The sequence below is a fragment of the Prionailurus viverrinus genome, unplaced genomic scaffold (genome assembly GCF_022837055.1).
Source record: "Prionailurus viverrinus isolate Anna unplaced genomic scaffold, UM_Priviv_1.0 scaffold_38, whole genome shotgun sequence".
NCBI lineage: Eukaryota > Metazoa > Chordata > Mammalia > Carnivora > Felidae > Prionailurus > Prionailurus viverrinus.
Window position 1 is genome coordinate 1066006 of NW_025927606.1, and position 18995 is coordinate 1085000.

The 18995-nt window shown below is 60.1% G+C and overlaps 1 protein-coding gene and 1 long non-coding RNA gene across 4 annotated transcripts in view; one reads left to right on the plus strand and one right to left on the minus strand.

Moving 5' to 3' along the window:
• Positions 1-606: 606 nt before the first annotated feature.
• The window catches only part of CUNH16orf74 (chromosome unknown C16orf74 homolog), a 45581-nt gene continuing 27192 nt past the window's right edge, over positions 607-18995 (minus strand). For 2 of the 3 annotated variants that reach the window (XM_047846173.1, XM_047846172.1), the window contains 2 exons: positions 3416-3559; positions 607-1120 (listed from right to left, as the gene is read on the minus strand). In XM_047846173.1, the coding sequence (XP_047702129.1) occupies positions 1062-1120; positions 3416-3559 (203 nt within the window). In that variant the 3' untranslated portion in view covers positions 607-1061. Of the gene's footprint in view, positions 1121-3415; positions 4958-18995 lie in introns of those variants that run through there. The other variant, XM_047846171.1, reaches the window with a different exon arrangement.
• LOC125158785 (uncharacterized) lies at positions 13157-16562 on the plus strand. Its single transcript, XR_007149491.1, has 3 exons — positions 13157-13290; positions 13446-13778; positions 15699-16562. It is a non-coding gene; the product is annotated as an uncharacterized LOC125158785 (long non-coding RNA).

The window sequence follows — 18995 nt, forward strand, 5'->3', positions numbered from 1 at the left end:
GTCGGCTCTGCCCTTTGCGGATGGTAATCTGCATTCTTTCACTGTAAGAAACCATAAACACGCCCGTGGTGGCGGTTCTGAGTTCTGCGAGTCCCTCTGGTGAATCACCCCACCCCCGAGTGGTCTCGGAGTCCCCCGCACGGTACCTCCCACCCCCCTCCCTCCCTGTGTGCTCCCGGATCACCTTCCAAATACACTGTTTTCTCACAAAGCCTCGGCTCAGACGCGGCGCCTTCAGGAGCCCGGCGAGCACAGCAGGCAAACCCGAACCAACAGAAGCCACGCGGTGTCGGGCAGAAGCCAAACACAGGTGTCACCACCAGAACGGGGCAGGACGGGGACACTAACAACTTAACGTCCTTGAGAAAAACGAAACCCAAAACCACTGCCTCCCATCCTAGACGTGCATTTTTACCAGGATCCCACAGTTGGCAAGGACGGAGCTGGGCACGTGACTTCGGGGCAGCGAGCAGGTGGAGGGCCCGAGACCATCCTGAGGCCCCTGCGGCCCGCCCCGCCCCGCCCCTCCGCGTGGAGGGATCCTCGGAACCTCTGCACCCGCGTGTGCTTGGTCTCCTCTCCAGCCCAAGCAGCCGGCCTCGCCGATCGTTACAGATGGCCTTTATTTATAATGCAAAAAAGAAATCATAAGCCACTTTTTGGGCTGTTTCGGTAGCTGTAAAACCACATGTACAAAACAGTCACTCCTCTGCAAGGAGTTCTTGAGTGTGTGTGGACCTCCCGCGTGCCCGTCTGGGTGGCCCGGGGCGCGGGGAGGGTGAGCGCGTCCTGACGGCCGTCGCCACGGCTCCGGGGGCAGCACGAATGCGTGGGCAGTAGAGGTCCGGTCCGCTCAGTGGGGCCTGGGAAACACGGTTCCGGACGCAAGCAGGGCTCCTTCCTTGCTCGTCCTGCGACCTGCCGGGCACCAGGAGCCTTTGTTTTCCTGACCAGGGGACGCAGCGCATCTGTCCCAGGCAGCCAAGCCCCCAGGGACTTGTGGAGCCGGGGCCGGCCGGAGCAGGAGCCGGGGAGGACGCTCTCCGACCCGTGCCCCTTCCTCAGGCTTCGGGGTCTATGTCTCCGTCCTCTGGGCACGGCCCTGCCTCGTCCAGCCAGACTAGGAGAAAGAGAAGGAATCAGCGTCTGGACAGCCACCCACCGCACGCAGAGCTCCAGGCCCAGTATCTCTGGGCTCCCCCCGCACAGTGGCAGTGGCGGTCAGGGTGCCGACGGGGGGCCCCGGTGACACTGGGTCTCGTGGGCCTTCGCCACGCACCCTCCACCCACACCCAACGCAGAGCTCGCCCGGGGCCCCGGCTGAGGTCCCTGGCATTCTACCCTGGGCCCCACCCCCGACTCAGCATCTTTCTGGAGGGGTCTTCAAGCCAGGGCTGGGCGGGGAGATCCACACCTCCACGCCGCTGTCCTAGAGAGGGAAGTTGAGGCCCAGAGAGGGGGAGAGCTGCTTCGGGTCAGCCAGGGGAGCCCCACTCCTCACCACCTGCGGAAGCCCCGGGATCTAATCATCACTCAGCCAGCAGCCCCGGAGGAAGTGCTACCCAGGTCTGGTGGTCTCCTCCAGCCCTAAGTGTCACTGGGGAGGGAATATCAACAACACGGCCACTGTGCAGGGCATGAAATCAGACCTGACCTTGTCACGAATCCCCCCTAACCTCTGAGGCACCATTTTACAGATGGGGAAACTGAGGCTCGGGGACGTAGAGCCTCATGCTGACGGTCACAAGGTGACAGGCCACAGAGCAGGGGTCCGAATTCAGGGTTTTCCGACCCCAAGGTCTGTGCCCTTGATCCCCTGCCTCCGTTCTCTGCAAGGGGAAACGTGGAGACACGGGGTCTGAACAGATAGGACAGGAGGGTGACCCCCTGGCAGTCTCTGCACTATCTGCCCCCCGAGCTGCTTAAGCTTAAAGGGGCCTCTCCTGCGAGCTCAGGGCCTCTGACCTCATAAAGTAACCCCAAGTCTCCCCACACCCACATTGGCTCTGGGGGCCAGGAAGGTGGTTGCAAACCCATTTTGCAGATGAGGACACCAAGGCTGGCAGGGAAGAACGCCTAACCACAGCCCGCACTGAGCTCTCTGGACACTGGAGCAGGAGCCTGGGTCTTCTCCCACCTTGCTGTGTCACTGCCCAGTGGGTGAGTCACTGCCCCTCTCTGGACCTCAGTTTCCCCATCTGTAAACTAGAGATAAGGGTGTTACTCATGAGCCTCAGGGTTGGAAGGAGAAGGAGACATTATGAGAAGCATTCAGCCCGGTGCCTGGCACTTGGGAAGGGGACACAGGAATGTGACCCAGCGTGAGTCATTACTGAGAATGGCCCAGCCGCAGTCCCTGCACAGGGCTCGACCCAGAGGGGGTCCAGTGGCTTCCTCCGGATCCTCTAACCCTGGTGGGCAAGCTGAGATCCAAGCTTAGCCCTTCTGGAAAATTCTATCCAAGCCCCCATGCCAGACTTCGCCAGCCCCACGTCAGCCTTGTGTCTGTGTCCCCCGCAGGAGCCATCAGGCGGGACTGATGTCGTGATGGCTGGTTGGCTGAATGATGCTAGCCGCTGACTGGGAGGGCGCCTGGCCTGGGGCCCACAGAGCGCGCTCCGGACCACACCACTGGGTCTGAATCCCAACCCTGCCACTTACCAGCTATATGGCCAATGTCTCACCCTCTCTGGACCTCAGTTTCCCCATCTGTTAAACGGGGACGAGACCGGGACCTAACCCAGAGTTACCCTGAGGACTCCACGAGAAAGTGTGCTTACTGCTAACGTCATCATTATTTTTTATTACTATCATTCATGACAGCAGCCTCAGCACTTAGGGCGGGCGTGGCTCGGTACATCTCTTCGATGAACAAATGAACAAGTTGTCCCACCGGCTCCAACAGTGTCCACAGAGGGGCAGGCGGGGACACCGGTCCGCGTCTCTCTCTGGGAACAAGTCTCTCTCCTTGACCACCCCCCCCCTCCCCAGCCCCGCAGCGAGCTGCATCTAGAGCCCGGAGACGGGCTCGGCCCAGACACGGTCTGTCCTGTCCACTGATCGGCTGTGGCCAGCAAGACGGAGCACCCGTCCCCAGCTGGCAGGGGAAGGCACAGCCATCCATTACCTTGCTGGGCTCCCCCAGCCCCATCCATCACTCGCCCCGGCTGCCGGCAGGGGCTGTCTAGCTAATTACTTAATATGCCACATCTTGCTGAGGCTGGTACACGCGAGGGGCCCACGGTGGAACGGACGCAGATTCAAGCATAAATTTTTAACAAACCCCGGGCAGGTGGGGACGTGAGCTCAGACCCACGGCACACGAGGGGCGGGGGGGGGGGGGGGGGGGGGCCCGGGAGCGGTCCCCAGCCAGGCCCCCCAGACACGCTCGGCAGTGATGGTAGGGCGGCCTCACCTGTCTGCCCGGAGTCCCGCGGCAGCATCATGCCCGTGGGGGTCGGGGGGGTGATGATGATGTTGGGCACATCCAGGTGCTTGTCGCTCAGGACGGGGGCCTCGTCATGGCTGCTGCTGCTGCTGCTGCCACACATTTTAAAGCCTGAGAGGGCAGGCCGTGGGACGCACACGTACACACACGACAGGGAGACAAGCATCAGTGGCCGCCGGGAGCCCCCGGCTGCGGGCTGCCTGCCTCCCTCCCTCACCGCCGCCTCTTAACAAGGAGGGGAGTGCTGGCCTCGCTCCGCGCAGGGGGACGCTGAGGCGCAGGGCAGTTCAACGGCCCGTCCAAGCTTGCGTCGTCCAGGGAGGGCACTGAGTTTCGCCTGCTTCGTTCACTAACGTGGCTCGGGTGCCCGGAGCAACGTCTGATACCCAGAGGCCCCCGGAACACGGCTCTAAAGTGGGACACGGAGCGCAGCATGAACCAGAACCGGCCCGTCTGCTGCGCGGAAGGAACCCCTCACGCGGCCACTCCTCCCCCACATCCCCTTCTGGAAGGGCGTCTGGGAGATGCCCAAGTTCTCCCTCACGCATCTGACTGGATTCCCCAGGGGAACCGTCCGGGTCTGGAAGCTTCTCTGTGCAAAGATTTTCTGATTAGGGATTTGGGGTCTTCAATAGACACGGGGCTAGTCAGGTTTTCTGTTTCTTCCTGTGTCAGTTCAGGTGAGCTGGGCTTTCCCGGGAGGAATCTGTCCATTTCTGCTACTGTTGGTGGATTCCTTGCTCCGTGGCTGCTACTAAGTACCCACGTCACCCACGCCGCACCCTTGCTCCGTCCTTCCCTTCTGAGTTAGGGGACCCTGACTCTCTCCTCTCCCTCAACGTCCCAGCCAACCTAACCCATCACAAGCCCGCAGATGCCATCATCCCTCGGTGGCTTTGCTGTCCTTATCTCTCCCTCCTCAAGCCCCTAACTAGCCTCTCTGCCAGAAACCGCGAACCTGACCATACTGCATACCTGCGAAACCCTCGCGGCCTCTTGACAACTAGCTACAAGCAGTTCTCAAAGCGTGTTCCCTGGAACACTGGCCTCCCGGGGTTCCACGACCAAATGGGTTTGAGAATAGCACATATTTGAATGTTGACTGGACCCCACCTAATCTATCTTTCTCTTGGGGATTCTCGTGCATGTCAGAGAATTAAAGGCTCTGAGAAGTCCTGCAGTAGGGAAGCAGCTCTTTAATTGCGTTTCACCCTGGGCTTCCTGAATTTAAGTAATCTTGGGGTCTGTTTTTGGAGGAACGCCTGTTGCCATCTCACAGAACTGTGAATCGTGAAATACACGTTATACACGTTGGGAGATATTGATCATGAATTGCAGCCAACCCCCCAGCCCGGCTTTCAGCCTTCATGATCTGCCGCAAACGACCCGCAGCCTCATTCCCCGCCACCGGTCCACACTCCCGATACTGCTCACAGCTCCCCAAAACCCTGGGCTCCCGACCCAGTTCCTGCCTGGAATGTTCTTTCTTTCTTTACCAGGGGAACGGGCTCCTACTCACCCTTCAGAGCCCAGCACACTGGGCTCTTCTTTGGGGAAGATGTCCCAGCAAATGCGGTCCCTCCCTCCTTTGTCCGTCTACACGGATTCACTCCTCAACCTTCTTCCAGCACTGATCAGACTGTATTGAGACATTAGCTCTTAATTCTGTCTCCCTTTACCGTGAGCGTCTGGAGGGCAGCCAGTGACTCCCTCCTCTGTGATTCCCTTGGGCCCGGCATAGCACCTGGGAGAGAGCAAGCAGACTGCTTCACATTGTGAATGCGAAAGGACCTCAGGTACCACCGAGCTGGGTGTGAAAATCCTGGTCTCCGGGCCCCTCCCCTTTGGTTTCACCCCAAACAGCCTCCAACTGGGATGACATTTGCTCAGGCATCTCGGGCCCGGGCCACGGCAGCAGCTGAGGAAACGGGGTCCTCGACGGCCCCTGTGGGGCCAGGGCGTGGCTCTGAGGCATGTCCCCAAGAGGTGGCGTCTGATTCACCTCCCCTTTGGGGTGCAGGGTCTTAGCAAGGCTTCCAGCACACGGAATATGATGGAAGGCCTGGGTGGGGCTTCCAAGATGAGGTCACAAAGGACGCCAACTTGCTCCTTGCCTCCCGCTCTGGAGGAAGCCTGCCGCCACGCTGCGAGGACCAGCGAGCAGCCAGCGGGCTGGGGTTGGGGGAGAGCCCGTGCGGTGAGGAACGGGGCCTCCTTTCTACCAGGAAAACGGGTCCTCCAGCCCAGTCAAGCCTTTGGATGACACCGCAGCCCTGGCTGCCAGCTTAAACGTCGCCCCACAAGAGACCCGGGGCCAGAAGCTCCCACTAGGTCATTCCTGAATTCCCAAGCCACAGACGCTGCGACATAATGCCTAAGCCACTGAGTTTGAGGGCAGTTTGTTGCACAGGATTGGAAACGGATACAGTCCACATAGCCTGCCCCGGCCATAGGAGGAAGGGGCAGCAGGTACACGGTGGGAACAGCCAGACCCTCTGTGTTGTGGGAAAACCACAAGGGGCTTCTGAGGGCGGCCTCTGGTCACCTAAGGGGTGTTCCTCTGATGGGCGGCTCGTGCCTGGTCTGTCAGAGACAGTCTGTCCAAATCCGCAAAAGCATGAACGTCAGATGACCGGAAGCAATGGAATGAGGCCGAATTCTTGGCCCATCTGCAGCGGGGCCTGGGCTCTGTGCTCAGAAGAGCTGCCCGTGGCCGGCACAGTGGCGAAGGCACGGGCTCTGAGCCGGGCCGGCTGCTCACTGGCGGTGCGACCCTGGGCAAATCACATCTCCTCTCCGGGCCTCTGGGTGGTGAAGAATTTACCCGTGCCCCAAAAGAGGTCCGGCCTCTGTTCTCGGCTTCCGGGAGGTGATCTCTAAGGCCCTGGGATGCCAGGCCTGGCGGGAGAGCCTTTGTGTGTCTGGGGACCCTGGGCACATTGGAGAGTCCAGCCACGCGGGCTTTGGGTGACGCCCAGAGGGACTGGGGACAGACCCGCCACATGGGCAATCAACTGAGCCTCTGCAATGGGGTTCAATGTACTCGTGTCCTCTGCTGTGACAAAGCACCACGGACTGTGGGGCTCCAACAACAGAACTTGACTCTCCCCCAGTCTGGGCACCAGAGGTCCGAGACCCAGGGGCCAGCAGGGCTGGCTCCTTGAGAGGCCACGAGGGAGACCGCGTCCCAGGCCTCTTCCCCAGCTCTCAGTGGTTTGCGGACAACCTCTGGCGTTCTTTGACTCACAGACGCATCACCCCGGTTTCCGCCTTTTTCTTCACACGGCTTCTCCCTGTGTGTCTGTGTCCAAGTTTCCCTTTTTGTAAGGACACGAGTCATACTGGAGCATAATCCATAATTATCCACATTGGATCATCGCCCAATCCAGTATGACCAGTTTTTAACTTTACGTCTGCAACGACCCCGTTTCCACATGAGGTCATGTTCTAGGGTACTGCGGGCTAGGACTCCCATAAGTGAATCGGGGGATTGGGGGGGGTGCGCGATTCAACCCGGAACACCCACTAAAAACTCAGGAGATCCTCGCCGATCGGCACCACTCCGTGTGTGCGAGCGTGCCTGTGCGTGTCGCACGTGTGTACCAAGAAGGTCACGCCTCTGTGATCCCGTGGGCAGAGACAAGGAGAGCTCCGTCTGGAACTTTCCTGGACTCCACCCTACGCACCGCCTCACTTGGCCGACTCGAATCTGTGTCCCTTCCCTGTAATAAACCATAACCACGAGTACAAGACCTTTCCGTGAGTTCTGTCCTTCCGGGGAACGATCGAACCCCTGAACCTGCAGCTGGTGCCAGAAGTGAGGGTGTCCTGTGGACTGTGTTCCCTCTGACTTCCTGTTTTCGCTGACAAAGTGGGGTGGTCGGATCCCGCTCCGCGGGCTGGGGCGAGGCTGTCCTGGCACACGGCCTGCTCCCAGCGGCAGCCTTCCTGCCCCACGCGGCTTCCTTCTTCACTCACACCAAACTCGCGGCGGCAGCAGCGACGCCCCGGGCCCCTCCCCATCCTGAACCCTGATCCTATTTCCTCCCTGGGGTGGTGCCGTGCCCCCCTCTTCCGGCTCTGCCAGGCCAGTTATTCTGCAGGTGGAGACCGTATCTCCCCACCAGACTACGAGTCCCTGGGGAGCACCCACCAAGGCTGCTGCCAGCCTGATCTAAAGCCGTGCTTTGCAAGCCTCCCTTAAAGCAGCACAAGCCTGGATGTAAAACAGACAAAAGGAAGCCTCCAGGAGGAGGCCCTCCTGTAATCACCGGTAATCACTGACATTCACAGGTTATTTGCTGCGTGCCAGACTTCTCCTTCGGTCTTCACTGCTCCCCCGCGAGGTGCCAAGTCTAACCAGCCCCATTTCACAGACGTGGAGACTGAGGACCAGAGAGGGGAAGAAGAACCTGCACTCAGTTGAACAGCTAGCGTGTGGTACAGCCAGGATCCCAACCCAAAGCCAATCTGCCTGACTGCAAGACCGGGTGCTTCTTGTAATTCGATACAACGTAGCTGGCAAACTTTCTGCACAGGGCCAGACGGTACATATATTTCTCGCTCCGGGGCTATGCAGTCTGTGTTGCAACTGCTTAACCTTGCCATCGGCACAGGAGAGCTGCCGCTGACAGGGTGCAAATGAATGAGTACGGCTGTGTTTCAATAAAACTTTATTTGCAACAACGGGAAGCGTGCTGGGTTTGGCTGTGGTTCGCCAGTCCCTGCCCTGTGCCATCCAGAAGTCAGGGAGTTTGGATCTGGAACGCGCCTGAGGTCCTAACAGGCAGTAACAGAACCTCAAAAGCCTGAGGCCGGTTGATGCCGACAACAAGAAGGAAATCCCAAACCTGGCTGCTGTCCTATAGGGACAGCGCCTACCTCTGAGGGGTGTGGGGGTGGAGCAAATGAATGAATTCACGTAAAGCGCTTGCCCAGAGAGCCGGGGGGGCCTAGAGTGTGCCCCATCCCTGTTAGCTTTCTCCATAATCATCCATAAAAAGCGTCTCATGGGGTGCTGGCAACAAAAGGAGGCTCTGATTATTGTTATCTGTAACAGGAGGGAGCCTCCCTGCTCTGTCTTCAAGGCCCCTTCCTCGGAGAATATTCCCAAGTTCTAAAATAAAATGCTAATGGAGAAGAGCCACACTCCTCCCAGGGCCCCCACATTTGCATTTTAACGGGTTCTGGGAGCTTGGCGACAAAGCCCACTTTCTTAATCGAGAAGCATAAGGTCACTCAGTGGGCCCTGGAGAGATGCTGGAGGCAGGGAGGAGGGAGGGGAGGGGAGAGGGAGGAGGGAGGGGAGGGGAGAGGGAGGAGGGCAGAGGGCGGAAAGAGGGAGGGCAGGACTCCAGAACCTCTCGACACCCCCCACCCCCACCCCCGGGGGCTGCCCAGCCTCCAGCAGAGGGAAAAAGCTCTCAGGAGATAAAGTCTACTTTGGGGATTAAAAACAAATGCCAACCGTGCCCCAGACAAGGAGCTCATTTGTGCTAAAGCCAGAATTGTTACTCGTTAATTATGTGCCCGCCTCAGGCCATTAAAAGCCCATTTCCTGAAAGCGGTGGGTTTGGCTGGGATTCCAGGGGGCCAGGCCCCGAAGAGGCAGGGGACTGGGGGCAGATCTCAGCACCCCAGCCATACTGAAAGGTCTCGGGGTGCCTGTGCAGGAAGCTTGGGGCGGGGACTGGCGGTCACCTGACCTTGACTGGGCCCCTGCTCTGGGGCACACGCTGTTCTTGGCCCTGGAGAAGGAGCAGGCCAGGCAGCCAAACCCCGGCCTGTGGGAGCGGGTGAAATGGGGAGATGCTGTGCTCGAGGGCCGGACAGACATTCCCCTGGAACCTGGTTCTGCTCTCTCCCCGGCTCCAGGGAAGTGGTTTCCCATCTTGGCTGCCCCACGGGGACTCATCTGGGAAGTTTGATGCAGGGCCCCACCCCCAGGGAACCTGATCTCACTGCTGTACTTGGGCCACCGGGATTCTTAAAAGCGTCCAGGTGAGTCCAACAGCCAGGGCAGGGAGTCCCCAGGCTAGGGTGACCGTGGGGACACAGCGGCACCACTCTGGGCCTAGTTCCCCGCCATAAAAGTAGGGTCAATACCAGTCTCATAGGAATGAAACACTGGTGTGGGGCACGTGCCGGCCAAGTGTCAGGGAAAGGGCCAAGGGTGACCAGCTGGCTGGGGCCTGGGGGGGGGGCCCCGGGTTGGGGGCCACTGCAGCTTTGTCACACCCCCCCTCAGGGTGGATACTAGGACCCTGGCCGCTCTCCAGGCGAGGAAAGAAGGTGCCAAGGATGAGCACAGGCTGCGTGGCTCCAGGCCTGCCCCTTCTGGTGTCAGCCACCACCTCCCAGCCTTCAGAAGCCCCGAGCCAGGCCTGTGCCCTGCTCAGGACGCCCCAGCTCCCCCGGGGCCAGGGCCCCTTCCCCTGCAGCTCTCAGGGGGAGGGGGCGAGGGAGGGGGCCCAGGCCACTCGGAGGCCACAGCGGACACCTGCTGCCTGCAGCAGGCATCGTGGCTCACGGGCGCCCTCTGCTGCTTCTTTTGAAAATGGCGCATGGGCCGGCACCCAGCTTGGAGACCCCGTAGCGCACAGCGTGACTGTTGGGCTTGCGACGTCGTGGGGGCCAGAACGTACACCTGGGCTTTGGTACAGCTCGCAGGGACTCCACCTGTTTGGGCCTGGTTTCCTCCCCTGCGAATGGAGGTAACTAATGGCCTCCACCTCCAGGGGGTGCTGAGGCCTCTAGGACCCACAGTGGGGGCTGCGCTCCAGCCGGGGGGTGCGGTCATTAAGTGCGTTTGCAAGGGAGAAACCCAGAGTCGGTAAACACACGGGGTCACCAGGAGCACGGGATTCTACCCTTAGCACTCGCTCATTGGTTCAGCCCGAATTAAGTACCTGCGGGGCGGGCGCCACCCGGCTGATACTCACAGGCCCCCGAGCCCACCCCCATCGAGGGACAGCTGGAGTGGGGGCGGCTCTGACAAAGTATTCCTGGTTCCAACTCAACACCCGGAGGCGCGTCTTCCGAACTGGATTGGAATGGCCACCGGCTCGGGAACGAGGGAAGACGGAGTCTGACTCCGTCCTGCTGGCCGGCTGTGACGTCACCTGGCTTGGCCCGGGCCTTCTCCCCCGACGCTCCCGTCCCCTGCAGCGCAGAGCCGGGCCCAGGGAGGTGCTCGGTGGGCAAGCACGTAGTGTATACCTACTGTGTGCTGGGCCTCATATCGGGGGCCGGGGACACAGCAGGGAACAGAAGGGTCCCAGCACATGCTTCTCGGCGCCTTCCTCCACCTCCAGGCCCCAGTGCAGAAGTGAGACCCGGAAGATTCCAGGGTCAGCCGGGAAAGTAGAGAGGCCCCTTCGCTGTTTCAGGCCGCAGGTGGGAGGGCTCACGCTGCTGCAGCTGGGGGCTGTGTGACCCCCTCCCCCCCGGGGAAGTTATCATCTGGTCCTCCCAAGGAGGCCGACAGTGCGAGAAGCCCATCTTCCGGATGCACACACTGAGGTACAGAGGAGTCAGGGACCGCGGCCTGCGTCATGGGGGAACTGACAGGGACCCTGCCTTCCCAGGGGCCAGGAAGCAAATCAAATACTGTCGGGAGCCTGGGTCAGTATTAAGAAGCCGATGATGGGAAGGAGCCCCCGGATAGCGTTAGACGGTGGGAGTCAGGGATTCCCGGAGACACTGATCACAGAGTGGAAGGAGAAAGGCGGGGAAGGTGAGGGCACTTGGGTCAGCCCCAGCATGCACAAAGGCCCTGGGGCAGGAACAGGGTGCGCTGGGGCCAGCACTAACTCCTGACCGGATGTCGGACTGAGCGCAGGTCTTTCAAAACACAAGCCAACCGATGCCTCCAAGGGTTCCAGATGCACTTCATTTTTTTTTTTTTTTCATTCCAATTAAGCAGAAAGCCTTGCACGATTACGGATGAGGCCAGGGCAGTGAGGGCGGTTTTACCTTTTCCAGGCAGCCTGGGCCCAGTGGAGACAGCAGTGGATGTTTTAAATCTCTTTTTAATTAAGGCAAAAGCCCCAGCTTGCGTCAGGGATGAACTGCATGAGTAAGAGCCCGGGAAGACGCGCCAGAGAGAGGGAAGGGCAGGCAGGTGGGGTGGACGTGGCTGCCACCGTCAGCCCCCCTCGGCCCGCCCACCTGCCCCCAGCCTCTCCGGAAGGCTCCCTGGGTCTCAGCCAGGGGGGTGGGGGTGCAGTGAGAACCAAAGTCAAAGAAAGCAGGCAGAGCCCCTGGCACGGGCCCGGCTCGCAGGAAATGCTTGGCGTGTGCAGCTCCAGGCTCCTCCGCGTCCACACCGCTGACGTTTGGGACAGACTGGGTTTTGTGGAGGGGGCCGCCCTGTGCCCAGTTAGGGGGGCTAGCCCTGGCCTCCAGAGGCTGTAGCCGCCTCCAGCCGTGACAACAAAAAATACCTCCAGATGCCACCAGTGTTCCCCGGGGGTTGAGTTGGCAAATCAAGTGCAAATAATTTTTTAGCACAAGTCCCACGCAATATTTGGGACACGCTGGCACCTGACAATTATTCCTCGTTTACCTGAAATTCAGATGTAACTGGGCATCCTGTGTTTTCCCCCTAAATCTGGCAACTCGGCGCGAGGGGGAGGAGTGCAGAATCCCCCCCAGGCGACAAGCGGAGAACCACGGTTCTAGCTGTTACTAATTGCCACAAGAGCTCTGCCGTCCAGGACGGGTGCCTGATAGCCGTTGGCCTCCTTTGTCCCGAGTGGCCTGCCTGGATTTGCGGGACGGGGCTGCAGGATGGCCAGAGCCACGGGGACCGGCGTCCCCACTCTGCCTTTTGCCGGCTGTGTGGGCTGAGCAACTTTCTTGCCCTCTCTGAGCCTCTGTTTCCAGACTCACGGAGGGGATAAATGAAAGGGGGCTATCCACCGGCCTCCCTTACTAGGACACAGATGCGAGCTTTCACCCAAGAGACTGACCTGTAAGCCGCAGGGCTCCCATAAGGACACGTGATGCTCAGTGAAGGTGTGTGGGGGCCCGCTGGCCACTAGTGGGCGGGGCCATATCATTAGGGCTGTCAGCACAGCCACTGGGGCCACCGCACGAGTCGATGCCTGCCAGTCCCAGAGGCAGACGGTGAGCGGGACTGTCCTGAGCAAACATGTGAGCTCCCGGGGAGCCTGGGCCCTGAGGACAGGCACACGTCATTCCAGGATCTGGTGCCCGCCGGGCACAGAGCTACCAGCCTGCCACTGCCCTGCACACCCTGATGCCAGGCAAGTGCAGCGAGCCTTCTCAGAGCGTTTGCTGCTCTGCACAGGCAAGGGGTGGTGCTGCCCACGGCCGGAGGGCACACTGGCCTCCGTGGAGGGAGAAGACAACAAGGACCACCCCCCGGCACCTCGTACGGAAGGCCTGCCGCGCCTGGGACTATCTAGACCACGGCCCTGAGGGGGTGGGGGAAACTGAGGCAAAGACCAATCATCCCACTTGCCCCTGATCACACGGCCGCCGCCCACAGCACACGCCCATCCTACCAGAGGCAGCACCGTGACGGCTGGAAAGTTCTGGGTGGTGACCCAGGACATGCAAGGCTGACACACAGGAAACCCTGCACCAGCTCTGCCCCAGAGCGTCCCCCGTGGTCCTCACGTTGGCGCCTGGGGCGGGCGGCAGACCAGCCCTCACTTCACAGAAACAGAGGCCTCCGCCTTGGGCCCCGGGACACACGGGGCTCCCCGGTGACTTCAGAGAGGGTCTCAGACGAGTTTCAGGCGTGGCCTGGGCAGCGCAAAGCTGCTTGCTCCACACGACAGGTGACAGGTGACACGCACAGAGGTCTCGGGCAGGTAAAGATCAGGCACAGGAGAAGCTATCGGTGCGGGCAGGGGTCGGGGGAGTGGTCCTAGGGGACCGTTCTGTTTCTGGACCTGGACGTGGGCCGGTGCATGAAACGCCATCCAGCGGCTCCCTTACGGCCTGTGTCTTTGCTCTGTCCACGCAGACCTTTCTCTCAGAAAAGATACGACGCATAATCTTCCCCAAGATACCACTTTGCACCCGTGAGACCAGCGACGAAAACAAAGGCCGTTAGCGCTACATTAGCTCAGTCGTTCCCCACGCGGTGGGTACTCCTGAGGCCACGTGGCAAAACTCTCAAAACGACAAGGGCAGGCGCGCTCCTACCCAACGGCGGGTCTACTGCCACCACTCGCGTTGGAAAAAGAAAGGGAATACGGCCAAGACCATGTGTGCGCACGCAGACATAGAATATTCTGGAAGGCGACGCAAGGAAGCAGTGACCATGGCTGGCTCCAAGCAGGTGGTCAGAATAGAGGTAAGGGCAGACTTACTCTTTACTACATATCCTTTTTTTTTTTTTTTAAGTTTATTTATTTATTTATGGGGGGGGGGAGAAAAGCATGGGAGGGGCAGAGAGAGAGAGAGAGAGAGAGAGAGAGAGAGAGAGAGAGAGAGCGCGAATCCTGAGAAGGCTCTGCACTGTGAGCACAGAGCCCAACTCGGGGCTCGAACCCATGAACCGTGAGATCATGAACCGTGAGATCTGAGCCAAAACCAAGAGTCAGATGCTTAGCCAACTGAGCCACCCAGGCGCCCCTTCCCAACATATTTTTTGGTACATTTTACATTCTGTACCATGGAGGTGCTTTATATATTCAGAAAATAAAGTGATAAAAAAGAGGAAACACTTTCTAAGGAAGGCTAACATAGACAGACTTAGGCAGTAGGAAGGAGAAAGGTGGGCATTGTGGTCGCCGGGCCCAGGGAAGCCGACAGGGAACCCCACAGAGTCCTGGGGTGGGGACACCGGGTCTGGCTGGTCCCCCTCCCGGGCCAGCAGCATTGGCAGCTGGAGTCCAGCCCGCCAGTTTCTGCTCTCAGCTGACCCCCCAGGCACCCTGTTCTTCAAGGCTTCTTCACTTTGAGACAGCCGTGGTGACTGCTTTGGGAGTCCCCTTCCTTCCAGAACATCCTCTGTCGACACATGCAGGTTCTTTTCCTTTTTCCCACCGAGTGGTGGATTTGGGCCCCCCCCCTCCCGCCTTGTTCCTTTCACTGAACCGTGCGTGTGGACCTCCAGCTGCTCAGATAGAGTGGCCGGTCCTTTTTCATACCTTCGTGCTCTCGCCTGCATGGCCCACACTTCTGACCCACACGTGGAAGGCCCGTGGCCAGGACGCCAGGAGCTGAGGCTGGCTGTGGGGGTGGCTATGACTTCAAGGACAGGCGTCCTCAGGGCCCGTCCCTTTGTGGCTCAGCCCTGTCCCCCAGGACCAGGCTAGTCCCCAGCCACCTGGAGTGCTGCCTGCTGATGGGCCCCTAGGGCCTGCCCTCCGTCAAGCTGGGAGGGGCTGAGGTGTGGCGATCGAGGCGCTCAGGGCCAGGCACACCCACACTCCCCTCATCTCGGCTCTGCCCAAGGTCATGCCCCTCCCGGCATAGCCCTCCACCTCGTCCAGTAGATGGGCAGGTCAAAGGCCCGTCCCCCTTGATCTAGGACAGTTGTGTGGGGCCATCTCAGGTACAGAGCCCTGGAGCTGCGTCCAAGCAGGTGGGACTGTGGAGGTGTAGCTGGTGCTCAGAAGCCCAAGCCTGCCCTCGGGCCACCGGCTTCTATGGCCAACCTTAGGTATGGGTCCTTCAGGGCGCCCCAGGCGGGTCAACCTGACTGTGACCCTCCCGGCAACCCCTCCCTTCCTCCCTAGGACAGCAGGGTGCAGGTGGGGTCAGCCTGAGCAGGACACGGGGCTAGATCCTGGCCATGAGCCTGGAGGGCTGCGGGCTCTCCTGTGGGGACAGGGCACGGCCAGATGAAGTGCCATCTGCTTCGGCATTTAAGACCGGCTCTGATTACCCACTCCTCCTCTGAGCGGGTGGGGGTCTCCCCACCCTCCGAGCTCCTGCCTTCTGGGTTTCCAGCCAAGCTAACCTTGTCGCCTTGGACAGCCAGTCCCCAGCCCAAGCTCCACCTGAAAAGCGAGGGCACTGGATCCGAACGGTGGTTCTCACCCTGGGCTGCACAGGCGAATCAGCTGGAAGGCTTCGTAAACACACTGGTGCCCAGGGCCCACACCCCAGCTGAGTCCTAACCCCCCCCCGGGAACGGGCCAGGGCTGCACCATTTTGAAAGCCATCCATGTGATTCTGAAGGGCAGGGGATGCTTCGACCCCTGGTCTGCACCGATTCCCTTGCTTCCTGTGACTAATAAAAGACATTCTGGGTCCCACGGCTCAGCTGTCATGGCCCTGCCTGCCCCCGTGACCTCACCTCCTCCTGCTTGGCCCCTCATTCCTGCCACACGCCCTTCTTCAGTGCTCATCAGCTCACCCAACATGTTCCTGTCTCAGGGCCTTTGCACCTGCTGCTCCGTCTGCCTGGAACACTGCCTGTGCATGGCTGGCTCTGATGTGCGCACGGCAAGAGGCCCTCAGCCGCCTCGTCCCCACTTTACCTCCCTTTACTGCCATCACTGCAAAATCTACCCGTCTGAGTCTCGTGCTCACACACTCCTTTCTGCCTCTATTTGGGGCAGGGACTTTGAGCTGCTCACTGCCCTTCCCCGGGGTCCGGTGCAGTACCTGGCATGTAGCAGACACCCAACCACAGATAGAAGGTCGTGCCAGAACAGTGCTGGTCTGGGCTCTGTCCCCCACGGGAAGGGGGGTGCAGGGGTAGGCGGCGAGGTTAGGGCCCCCCCGCCCAGGATCCCCATGGGCGGGAAGCCGCAGCCCACTGTACAGACAGGAACACTAACACTCGGTCAACGGAGACACTGACCTTGGCCATCTTCTGCCTCCATGTGAGCCCCACCTGTCGCCTTCCTTTCAAAGGTATGAAGCCCCTAACTCGTTCTGAAAACTGCTCAAGATGTACCGGCTGAATGGAGGCCTTTACCACCCCCTGTTCATGGAGCTCCCAGCCCCCACTGGAGTAAAGCCCAAGTTCTGCCCTCCTCCCCTCCCACCTGGCAGCTTCTCTCCCTGAGCACCTGCTGCTCTCCACTCTCCTTCCCCACTCTCTCCCAGACCAGCTCTCGCAGGCTTGCTTGCTGCCAGGCTCGCTCGCGCGCTCTCTCTCTCTCCCCCTTTCCCCTCTCTCCCAGCTGCACAGCGCCCTTGCTCCTGTCTGAAGCCCTGTATCCAGCCCTGGGTCAGCGCACAGTAGGGATGCAATCAATGTTTGTGCAATGAACGGTCCCCAGACGGACCCCACCGGCAGCATCGGGCGGCTGGAACCGACCGTCTGCCCTAGACGGGGCCGCGGAGTGACTCTCATCTGCGCCGGGACCCGCAGTAAGTGCTGGGCCTCCCGACACCAATCGGAAGAATGGGCATCGTGACGGCCGGCCCCAACCACCCCATGCCTGGGTTACAGGCCGAGTGGGGGAGAGGCTCTGAGCCCCTGCTCAATTCCCCTGCAAGGGAGAAATGCCCTGGGCAGTCGGGGGCGCCGGGGAGGGCATGCCCGTGTCCCTTGTCCCCACCATCACCATTGTCACCTGCTCAGAAGAGACTAAAAACCCCAACATCGGCCAGATCCCAACAGTGGGCCGTCCTCCCCAACAGCCAGCCGGTCCTCCTCAAGATGGTCAAGGTCACGAAGACAGGAGCTTCTGAGAAACCCTCACGACCAGGGGAAACTGAGATGTGACAAGTCGTTGCAAGGTGGGCTCATGGGACCGCGAAGGGGCTTGAGGGGCAAGTGGAGGAAAACCCAAACAAAGCATGGAGTCCACCTATACTAACCTGTTGGGGCTGATCTGCTGACCCGGATGAAGGGGCCAGTGTGCTCACTCTCGGCGAAACTGTAAATTTGAAACTGTACTTCCTGTAAATCTAAAGCTGTTCTAAAACACAGTCGTTAAGACACTTGACCAAGCCACCAACTCTGGACGCAGTCTCCATCTCCTGGTCCCCTTTCCCCCCAGCCCCACCTGGCCCCAGAAGGACAGTCGGCTGGGACCAGCCCGGCCCGGGAGCCCTGTCTGCTGGGTAACATCTTCAGTGCCTATCTAAGATAACTCTCAAAACCTGGCCCAGGGGATGTCCTCACTCATCATTCCACTTCACAGATGGGGAAGCTGAGGCTCTCATATAGGAAGGGATTTTCACAAGGCTGCACTTAGTCAGGGCACACCTGGGATCCGAACTCAGCTCTCTCTAACCCCACAGCTCCGACACCGGTGTTTCCCCAACTTGAGCAGGCACCGGAATCCCCCAGAGGGTTTGTTAACCGCCCCCCCCCCCCCCCCGGAGTTTCTGACTCAGTCATCTGGGAGGGTCTCACATGTCCGACCGGTTCCCAGATGACGCTGAGGCTGCAGGTCTGGGGACACCACCGAGAACCACACAGCCCTACCGCGCTGTCTCCCGCGCAGCGCCACCCCGCGCTCAGGCACCCCCCTCCCTGCCGCCTGCTGAGCCCGCCCCTCCTGCCCGGCCATGTGACCCGGGGCCTGTGCCTCGGTCTCCCCATCTGCGAAGTTACCTCCGCTGCCCAGCTGTAGTGAGGATTAAAAGGCAAATCCGGGGAACTCATTCCAAGAGCAGCTCCTGGCTCACGGGGAGGCCGGCCACGTGCCTGACCTTGGATGAGAGGGCACGAGGGAGGAGCTCTTTGGACAGTGGAGCACTCCCAGTTGCCACGGCTGCTCCCGCCAGGCCCTCGGGCAGCAGGACCCCACTCCCAGGGGTCCTCTGTGCCCACTCGCCTTGGGGACTGGAAACCAGGATGTGTTTCTTTTTTTTTTTTTTTAATTTTTTTTTTCAACGTTTTATTTATTTTTGGGACAGGGAGAGACAGAGCATGAACAGGGGAGGGGCAGAGAGAGAGGGAGACACAGAATCGGAAACAGGCTCCAGGCTCCGAGCCATCAGCCCAGAGCCTGACGCGGGGCTCGAACTCATGGAGCGCGAGATCGTGACCTGGCTGAAGTCGGACGCTTAACCGACTGTGCCACCCAGGCGCCCCAAGGATGTGTTTCTTTCCCACACCACACCCTCACCACCTCCTGCCTCGGGCGGGGTCTCTGCCATCAGACCAGAAGGGCACGCTCCTACCCCTCGCGCAAGGGGCTCAGGGGTGAAGTGACTCGCAGTGGGGTGACGGGTGTCCCCCCATATCCACATCCGCCTGGAATGCGACCTTATTTGGAAACAAGGTCTTTGCAGATGTGATTAGTTAAGAACGTTGTGATGAGATCATCCTGGATTTAAGGCTGGCTCTGAGTGCAAGGCCAGGTGTCTCCATAAGAGGAAGGACACAGAGACAGGGAGGAGGCCGTGTGGGGACAGAGGCAGGCAGGGAGGACCTTCCCCTGGAGCCTCCGGAGGCCCTGTGGCGACCCCGTGGGCACCGTGGCTTTGGACTTCTCATCAAGTTCTGATCAAGAATTCACCATCGATCCTAACTATGTGACTGGGTCACTCGGATTTCTGGAGTTTATCCCCAAGAAGTAATAAGTTTCGGGGCGGCGTGGTGGCCTGGTCGGTGAAGCGCTCGACTTGGGCTCAGGTCACGAGCTCACGGTTC